Source organism: Helicoverpa zea, chromosome 14 (genome assembly GCF_022581195.2).
Source record: "Helicoverpa zea isolate HzStark_Cry1AcR chromosome 14, ilHelZeax1.1, whole genome shotgun sequence".
In the NCBI taxonomy this organism is placed as follows: Eukaryota; Metazoa; Arthropoda; class Insecta; order Lepidoptera; family Noctuidae; genus Helicoverpa; species Helicoverpa zea.
In genome coordinates, this window is record NC_061465.1 from 11,572,400 (window position 1) to 11,582,416 (window position 10,017).

A 10,017-nucleotide genomic window follows, 5' to 3' on the forward strand; every position below is an offset into this window, starting at 1 on the left:
ATATTTGGGTTTAGAATCGATTATGGATCACCCCCCAAGTATTCTTCAAAAAAAATATTCAATGTACAGTTTTGACTTTCCTATCATTTTATTATATGTATAGATATGTCAAATGGTTTCGTCTTCAGGTGGTCGAGATATTTATTGTACGAAATAACAGTCACAAAACTTTGGTTAACACTTGTAATAAACTATCCAAAAGTCAGGAACAATAATCAAGTCAAAAATCACAAATCACGAGCCACTCTACAACGACGAAAACTAAGACAGACACAAGTAGACACAAGTAGACAAGTAGTGCCATCTCTTGCATCTAAGCTTTACCACGGCAGCGCCGTCAAATATACACATACCATAATTACATCGGAAAACATCTCTAGAAAAAAAAACACAACATTTTTTCCAAATTCATTTATTTCTTCTCATTAAACTTAGATGCAGTCTTAAGCAGTTTCCAGAGTCCTTTTATCGGAATATTTACAGGGCCTTTAGTCTGACTATTTAGACTACATTGGCTTGGAGCCAGGACTGGTAGGCGCTGACTCTGACGAACATGTCGGGGGCGCCGCGGGCGCAGGGGAAGCCCCAGGACACGATGCCGAACTGCTGGCCGTTGTCGGCGCGGGTCAGAGCGCTGCCGGAGTCACCCTGGAAGAAAAAATATAGGATTAGTTTAGCCATGATGGGTTTTTGGTGTGTTGTCAATGGCGGTGTCATAACATAGCAAATATGATAAACTGCTTGATTTATATATGTATAAAACGGTTTTTAATGCATTATTATATTAAACCAAACCAGTTATATATTTCTACCATAAGAAATAGCAGACCTATTCAAGAAAAAGGTGTGAAAGAAAAAAAGAGGTGAGAGGTAAATCCCGTTCACTTTATGCAAGTTGATGGTAACTAATAGAATATAGTAATTTCACCAATGAAATCCTGCGTTTGATATTATCATACCAGATTTGATAGATGGCATATTGCACTACTTTTTCTCAAGACCACAAAGGAGGTGGCTATGTCTAGACAACTTTTGGAGGCTGTCCCCACAAAAAGCTCAAATCTGATAACATTTCCAGTTTAAGAATTAGTAGTAGGCAGAAAAATACTCACATTGCAAGTTCCGAATCCAGGAGCGTGGAAGGTGCAGACCTCGATGTGGGGCTCGACGGGAGGAGCGCGTACATTCAGCTCGACGGATGCGCGGGCCACGCGAGCCACGCAGTCGTTACCGTCGATGGTGGTGGGGAACAACTCCAGGAGAGTGGCTGAGAGGGCACCGCCAGCCTGGAAGAGTCAGTTAGGTGTTGAAGATTATGTTGGTTGGTAGTTTATGTGATGTTGTGGTAAGATCCCATTAAATTGATGGGTGGAAACTATTGATAATCTTAAAAATTGATAGTTTTTTATTTTTATTTTTTTTATTTATGTGTGAGGTAACTAAAGTGATAGTAATTTGAACACCACAAAAGTCTCGGAACATAAACGAGGTATCTTCGTGTGTCTCTTAGCTCGATGAATTAAGATTTTGCGGTCATCTCTTGGACTATTCTTTATACTTAATGCAAAAATATCTCTTTTTTCGTCGGAGATAGTTATTGTTTCACCAGACACAAGTCTTTGTTTTATGCACATTACGATCACAATATTCATGTAATTGATGATGATAGATAAATAAAACAAATATTGATTTCGGAATGAACATGATTTAAATATTTACAAAAAAAAAATACTTACCCTGATCCTACCCCATCCAGCGACCCTAGCGTTAACTCCACCAGGGATGTGAGCGTAAGTCAGAGGCACAGTCCTGACGAGGTTGTTCAGAGCCACATTGTTAGAGGTGATGAGGATACCGATGTCGTTCTTGATGGTGGCAGACACGTAGTTGGGGTGTGTGACGTTGCGGGCCAGGGTGTAGGCCACGCCGCCGCTGTTCCAGCGGTTTGTGCCGACTGTCACACGGAGGGAGCTGGGGAGAAATGATTAGGTTTGATTAAAGATGTGTTGTAATGTTGGCTTAGTGAGCGTTGATGCCTATCACTATCAGATTAAACATAAAAATTGGTTACTGTTTAGCAGAAATAGGCAACAAAAGACTTGCGTACGGCCGTTCGCAAAATTCTATCTATGTCTATGTTGAATTGTTTACTAGGGATAGAATTTTGACATTAGCCCCTTAGAATAGACATAATGCTTTGGAAATAGCTGTAAACAGTTATGGATTTTACAACTCCTAGCCCTTATTTTACCATATAAAGGGCGCTTTATCTAAGGTAGAAGAAGTACCGGGGGAAATTCGATTTCCAATACGTATTAAAATTAGATAGGTAGGTACTTTAAAGAAACTTACTTAACCAGCGAGCCACCACTGAACACCGCAGCGATACAGTGAGCAGCTGTCAGCACAGTCCTAGTGGTGATCAAGGAACCACCGCAGAGGAAGCTCCTCACCAGCACGCCACTGGACATGGCCACCATGTGAGGGTGGCTGCCCACAGCCGCCTGGGTGCCGCCGACGATGCGAGCGCTCGCGTCAGTGTGGTCGAAGAAGCGTGACATGTCATCTTCGGGCGCGGGGAGGGCTGAAAGAAGGGAAAACTTGGAAGTTAGATCCTGCTGTTGTTTTAGAAGTTGATGATGAAAAGTGTTCTAATATGAAAGAAGGCTTTCGCGTAACTTAGTCATTGAGTCGTGGAGACGAGAAAGTATTCAGCAAAAAGGAAAAAGGGTAGGTACTGTTAAGGGAGGTTTTATATCAATAGTTGTAATTAAAACTGGTGGAAAATTCGAACAGCAATTTGAATATTATTCTTTCGAATTCGAGTAGATGAGTTCTGCTATTGCCTATTGCCCTAACGCAATAACATCAAGAGTCAATTTTTAGGGTTCCGTACCTCAAAAGGAAAAAACGGAACCCTTATAGGATCACTTTGTTGTCCGTCTGTCTGTCTGTCTGTCTGTCTGTCTGTCTGTCAAGACCCTTTATCTCAAGAACGCGTGGACGTATCAAGCTGAAATTCACATGAAATACTCAGGTCTGTTGTCCCTTTATGCTGTGAAAATATCAAACTTCTAAGTAAAGCCAATCAAAAGATACAGCCAATTATGTCGATATTTTCAACAAACTTTCGACACTCGCAAAGGAATCAAAACCTACAGGATACTTCCCGTAAACTCACAATCTTGAAATTTGGCATGAAGCATTGTCATATAATGCAAATATAGGAAAAATTGCGAAAATCACATTTTTTACACGCTTTTTATTAGCTTCACCTGTATGTTTGTATGTTTGTAGGTTTGTAACCGACTTCTTTGGGCGCGATTTTGACCCACTTCAAACGGCCAGATTTCGTTCAAACTTTGTAGATTTATTGAGGACCGATGACAATACACTAATTTGATAAAATTATTCCATTTTTAACCGACTTCCCAAAAAGGAGGAGGTTACACATACACATCGATTACTCCGAGGTTTATAGACCGATCTACGTGATTCTTTTTTTGTTCGACTCGGAATAGCTGCCAGTTGGTCCCATAGTCATCAGGTCAGGATCTGATGATGGAAACCCTGAGAAATCGAGGGCAATCTTCGAAAGTTGTAAGCATACATAGGGTAAAAACTTGACACTCAGGTGTACGCCTAAAAGCACTATTCAACTGTGAAGATTTGGAGCTGACCTGATGATGGAGACCAGAGAGGGTCCCGGGAACTCGACAACTGAATATGTAAACTACCTCGTGTTTGGGCTTAAATTATTTGTATTGACAAGACCTTTGCAACAGTGAAGGTTTGGAGCTGACCTGATGATGGAGACCAGAGAAAGTCGAGGGAACTCGACAACTGAATATGTAAACCTCGTGTTTGGGCTTAAATTATTTGTATTGACAAAACCTATGCAACAGTGAAGGTTGGGAGCTGACCTGATGATGGAGACCAGAGAAAGTCGAGGGAACTCGACAACTGAGTAAATAAACAAATAAACTGAATATGTAAAATACCTCGTTTGGACTTATATTCTTTGTATTGATGAGAACTTCCCACTTGTATGGATAGTGACAACTATTCGTAATATCACCCGTGTCGTCACGTTACGCACCAAATCCTCAACCATCAAGAGACCAACATCCAAAATATGTATTTTACCCGTAGTTGAATAAGTTTTATGTTTTACGCATGTTATTTTAGAAGAAATTTACACTTTACATATGTTTAAAATCAAGTAAGTATACAACAAATATTTACTACTTTACTTTTAGATCAAATGTACAAAATCACAATATTGTTAAATTGTCTTTCCATATCTATGTTAATTATTTTAAGATAATATTGTTATTCATATTTAAACTTTGTTAGTATAAGGTCAAATTGTTATATTTATTATGTATATATTCATTGTATATGAGTCATAATGTGTAAATTTTGTTCGAATTTAATGTATACAGTACAAGTGCAAATTATGTAGTTCAAATGTTTTTAAGTATAGTTCATCCTTAGTTCATTTTCGCCCACCAAGGACGTTACTGAAGGAACGTCCTTGGTGGGCGAAAATGAACTATATGTATACTAATGAACTATGGTATGTTTGCGACTAACATTTGAATGCTTCCTACTCGCTCGATAGATGGCGTTGTCGCGTTTAAATGCGCGCTATGGTTTCGTTACAAGCGATACTCTAACACAAAATGTTTTTTTTGTCTCCCCCCCCCGACCCTTGCTTAGCCAGCCCGCGTAGCTGAGCGTTAAAGTTAAAACGCCCCTTAAACCATGATCCAGCCTGTCCCTTTGCTGTTAGTCAGCGACGCCCTAAGCCGAGGCTCGTACCCCACAGGGGGTGCCCTTAGCGCAGTCGCTTAGTTTGTAAGCTTTTTTGCCCCTGGCTGGAGGCCTTAAACTCTAGGCATCCACAGGGATTTGACCGGTTAAGCAGTCAACAGCCTCCTAGGCTGAACTGCGAGATGCCATTCACAAAAAAAAATGTAAGACTTTAATATACCAGCTTAGAACAGTGCACAGAGGAGGTTTTATTTATCATCACCCCATCTTGTGTACTAGTAGGTCAGCAGATCACCTAGTAGCTTAGCTAGGAAACAACAGTCGATAAGGCAGGACTCGTTGTTAATTTTTATTTCCAATAATTATCTTTAGCCGTTTTCTCTAATATTGTCAAATTTTTATATACTAAAGAGAATTTTAATTCTACAAAACAAATAATAGTTTAAAAAAAACTAAATCTACTTAAAAAAAAAAAAAACAAACTAAAAAACAGAAAATGCAAAATATCTTGATTCCTTTAACTAACAAGGCTATAATACTAAAAATAGTTGCCAAAATAAGGCGAAAATTTTTATTCGATCGTAAAGCACTCTCTGATGCTTCGCATCACGAGTCGTGCAATAGTTTAAAATTAAAAAGCTATTATAAATAATCCAAACTAAAAAGTAGAAAATAAATAATAGTTTAAAAATAACTAAAAAACACGCTTTTTATAGAAAACCGAACTAAAAAATAGCAAATAAATTTTAATGAATTTAAATTAAGAAAATAGTGTTCAAAATTTCAATAAATATAAATTAATAATAGTGTGAATACAAAAAAATATTTAAAAAAGCGTGGGGTGCATGGTGTCAATAGTTATAAATATTTTATTGACAGATATGAGTAGAGTGATTTTCATTTCGATATGACCTTAAAAAGCACCCCACGCTTTTTTAAATATTTTTTTGTATTCACACTATTATTAATTTATATTTATTGAAATTTTGAACACTATTTTCTTAATTTAAATTCATTAAAATTTATTTGCTATTTTTTAGTTCGGTTTTCTATAAAAAGCGTGTTTTTTAGTTATTTTTAAACTATTATTTTTTAGTTATATAATATAATAAAAATATTTTAATAATATGAAACTTACTACCTTATTTCTCACGAACGAATAAAAGTATCAAATTGAAATTTATACCAAATACCAAGGTCTATTGTCCCTTTAAGTAGTGAAAAAATCAAACTTCTAAGTTAACGCGATCAAAAGATACAGCAGTTATACCGACACCTTAGACGAATTTCCGTCACACGCTAGGGAATCAAAACCTACAAGGTACTTCCCGTGAACTCAGAATCTTGAAATTCGGCACGAAGCAACGTTATACCTATAGTACAGATAAAGGAAAAATTGCGAAAATGATAAATTTGAAATTTGAAGTTACATTAAATATTAAAATATTATTTTTGCTTAAGTACATGACATAAAATATTTTTTTTATTATTTGTAAACTTACTACTTACCTTTTTTTGCACATGAACGCGTAGAGATATTAAAGTTGAAATTCATATCAAACACTTCTTAAATCTAATTGCCTCTAAACTGTGAAAAATTCTAAATCATTCAAAGGTCATTGGGCACCTTAGTATGGAAACCATACCCACGGCGGACATGAACGAAATATAGCATAGTATAATGATATAAGGCTCTGATGTACTATGGCGTTGGTCGCATCAACGTGAGCCATGGGAATCTAGAGAAAATCATGTTTAAACATCAAATATTTTCCCCACTTCAATGGTGAATTTAAACGATCAAATGGGATGGATACGAGTAATTATTTCCTTATAAGGAAACACGTGGTAGTTGCAGCATACTGTTCAGGAGTTCCCTCGATACTCTTTGGTCTCCATAATCAAATCAGCTCCAAAACTTCACCGTTTCGCAATTCCCTCAAAAATACACCCGCGTTTTTGACTTGATGCGTGCCTAGAATATTCGAGAGTTGCCCTCGATTTCTCGAGGTTTCCAGATCCTCATGAGGTCCTGGTCATCCGAATTGAGATCTTCCTTCTTTTTGAAAAGTATTTTAACAATAAAAACTGTCATTGTGACCTGTACAATCCAAAAAACTGCTTGTTTTTTTATGATCTTCAAACGATCCTGTACATTCTTCTCCATGGAATTTTAATAAAATATTGATATTGAATGAAACGCCTTACTATTCCCCATAATTTAAAACTACTTTCATTCGTGTCCGCCACTTTTTGCAAAGCGGGTCAGAAATGCCCAATGACCAAGACATAATTAGTTATTTTCAATCAGATTTCTTAATGATGACTACAACATGTAAATAAATAACTTTAGTAAAACAACTTTTACAAGGTACTGGCCTACTATTTTAGTTATATAATAAAATAAAAAAATGTTAATTATTTTGACTCTCACGAAATTACCATAACTGTGAATACTGTGATTGTTCTAAACTGAACGGTTTGGCGAGAGTCACTTTTTATCTATACAGAATTTGTACGGAACCCTCGGTGCGCGAGCCCGACTCGCACTTGGCCGGTTTTATTTAATATCAAGATCCTGGTGCCACAGCGTGCTACGTTACCTACCTCAATAGTTTTCAATCCAGTCTTCAAACATTTTAATCTCTAAATTAAAAAAATAATTTTGTGGTTGACACGACATTAGATTAGCGTATTGACACATTCAATTCTTTTGTTAATGCCTACCATTTACCTAATCTGTTTACAGGATCGCGATTAAATATCTTATCGTATATAATTAGCTAGTACGTTTTAATGTACCGTAATTATTAGGTAGTTCTGATACGTATCTAATGAGAGACTGGCACGTGAGCACGTACCTAACAGATAGACAGATAATCGCATACGCAATAATTAATTATTTTATTATAATCTGTTTATTTACCTTGGGTATTGTTTTTCAGCAGCTACACATTATTTGCAACTTTTTAGTATTTTTTTTGTAATTCGTGATGTTAAAATATAAAAAAAATATATCTTTCGTAAATGTTGATCACTAACAGCGACTACGACAATAAAATCTCCTTTGTTTATATTTTTTGACGCTTACCTAATTTATAAAATGTAAAGATCATCTAGGTTTTTAGATACTAATAGGAACATAACTTGAATTTTTCTGCACCAATATACCAATCTATTGTTAGGTTTTCATTAACAATATTCGATGAGTGATTCCTCATGAAAAATATTGATGCAATAATTAGAGATTATGATTACTAAATCTACACTGATTTTAGCCGTAATCAGATAATGTACAAATAAATCTAATCCGATTGCTGCAATCTGAGTTAGGCTACTTAAATAACACGTGCGATAAAGCCTAATTACAAAATGACTAGCCATTCATTTAGAAATATTTTTTAAGTTAAAAGCAAAATTCAAGTTTTTATTGATGTCACACTATGATAAAAGCAAAGTTTACAAAAAAAAAAAAACAAGCAACAGATTTAATACTGTTTTTGAAATAACTAAAGGGTTTAGTTGTATATTATAATTAATTTCTTCTAATAAAAAACTTTTTACATAAAAACCGACTTCAAAACGCAATAAAAAGCAGCAAAAACTATTCGGTGGTAAGGTGCATCAGTCTAGAAGTCGGTGGGTAAATAAAAACAGCTGCGTTCTCTAGAAACCAACAAAAAGTTGTTAAGTGCACCGTGCCCGGTGCACGGTGCACCTAACAACTTTTAGTTGTATTTTAGTTTAGTGCCTTCGAAATCAATTTTCTTACATAGGAAAATATCTAATACGAATTTTTGGCCTGAAAGATTTTCTAAAGTTAACGGTTCTCTTATTTCTTCTTCATAAAAATAAATAATAAGGGTATTAACTCACCAATACACCCAACCAGGAGCGAGATCACCAGAAGTCCGGTTTTGAAGTCCATGTTTAACAACGCCCGAAGACAATTTGATTGTAAACCAATAAAGCATCATATTTATATTATCAACGAAGGAATTATCTTATTAACTTTGATTAATTTCGGGAGATAAGCTGTTAAAACCCAACTACGCAATGTGTTCGCCATAGAAAGGTAATTTGGTGCAAAGATCATGACTATTGTTTTTAATTCTAATTTGTTTTAAATTCTAAGTCTATACTCCATTTGAGTAGCGTTAAGCAGTCGTGGTATAACTTTTTACCTATATAAAAGTTCAGTTTTACATTAAAATCTTTTGTTTTTATTCTAACTCAATAACAATGGCAATCTCTAACAATGGGCCTTGTTCAGTGTGTAATAGGGTACATTAACTATTAAATTAATAAGTAAAATGCGGAAATGACAATAGGTAATCAACTAACTTATTGTTTACTATGTATTTGTGTAAAAAGTCCTATCAAGACTATCATTGAAGACAAATGAGTGAATGGATTTTTGTTGCTGACTGTATCTACTTGCTTGCAGATGCTGTATTTTGCGGAAAAGCTTTTCTGTAACATCTAAGATACTTAGTTACTACTTATACTGTCCGTTTTTATGCAAAATGGAACCACTCGACAAATTTCATTTTTTACTTTTTTTGAAGAATACTAATGTAAAAGTGGTCTAAATTCTTATACAAAATTTTAATTTACCTTCTTTCCAAGGGGGAAATCATGTGGTTCTTTTTTGTATAAGAATTTAGACCACTTTTACATTAGTATTCTTCAAAAAAAGTAAAAAATGAAAGGACCATGAGTCAAATTGGGCTCATTGTCCAACAGAGTTAAAGCATATGCCGTTGTGTAGGTTTTTGTTTGTACTAAAATTGTTACTATGGGCACTACCTTCAATTCCATGGCAAAAAAAAGATATGCACCTAAATAGGTTTACATATTACGTAGGTATACATTCTGGTTAACAGAAACGAAATGGGTCGAGATGCCATCGCTCAGTATTACTGCGTGTCTAACAGGTAGACGCTCAGTAGGAAGTTGTGCTCATATCATTTCAATAATATGGTATCTAGGGTGAGGCAGGCACTCACAATTTTATCCACCGGCAGGATATTTAGACGACATTATTATTGATATTGATTGAAATGTTAACAAAAATAATTTTAACTGTTAGCAGCTGTTTTATTTTTTATGTATACATTAAACCTGGAATTAAAACTAGTTAAAGCTGTTCAATAACAAAACCTACACTGCCATAACAGCACTACTTTTTGCAGAATATTAGTTTATTTATGGTCGGAGAAAAATATTTATAGCAAAATA

At 35.4% G+C, this 10,017-nt stretch overlaps 1 protein-coding gene across 1 annotated transcript; it reads right to left on the reverse strand.

Annotated features, from left to right (window-relative positions):
- Positions 1-169: 169 nt before the first annotated feature.
- LOC124636374 (chymotrypsin-1-like) lies at positions 170-8,797 on the reverse strand. The gene is made up of 5 exons (XM_047172445.1): positions 8,653-8,797; positions 2,353-2,584; positions 1,737-1,971; positions 1,113-1,286; positions 170-648 (listed from the first exon to the last, which is right to left on the reverse strand). Exons 1-5 carry the CDS (start codon positions 8,702-8,704, stop codon positions 502-504), a joined length of 840 nt encoding a protein of 279 aa, XP_047028401.1. The 5' UTR covers positions 8,705-8,797; the 3' UTR covers positions 170-501.
- Positions 8,798-10,017: the final 1,220 nt, after the last annotated feature.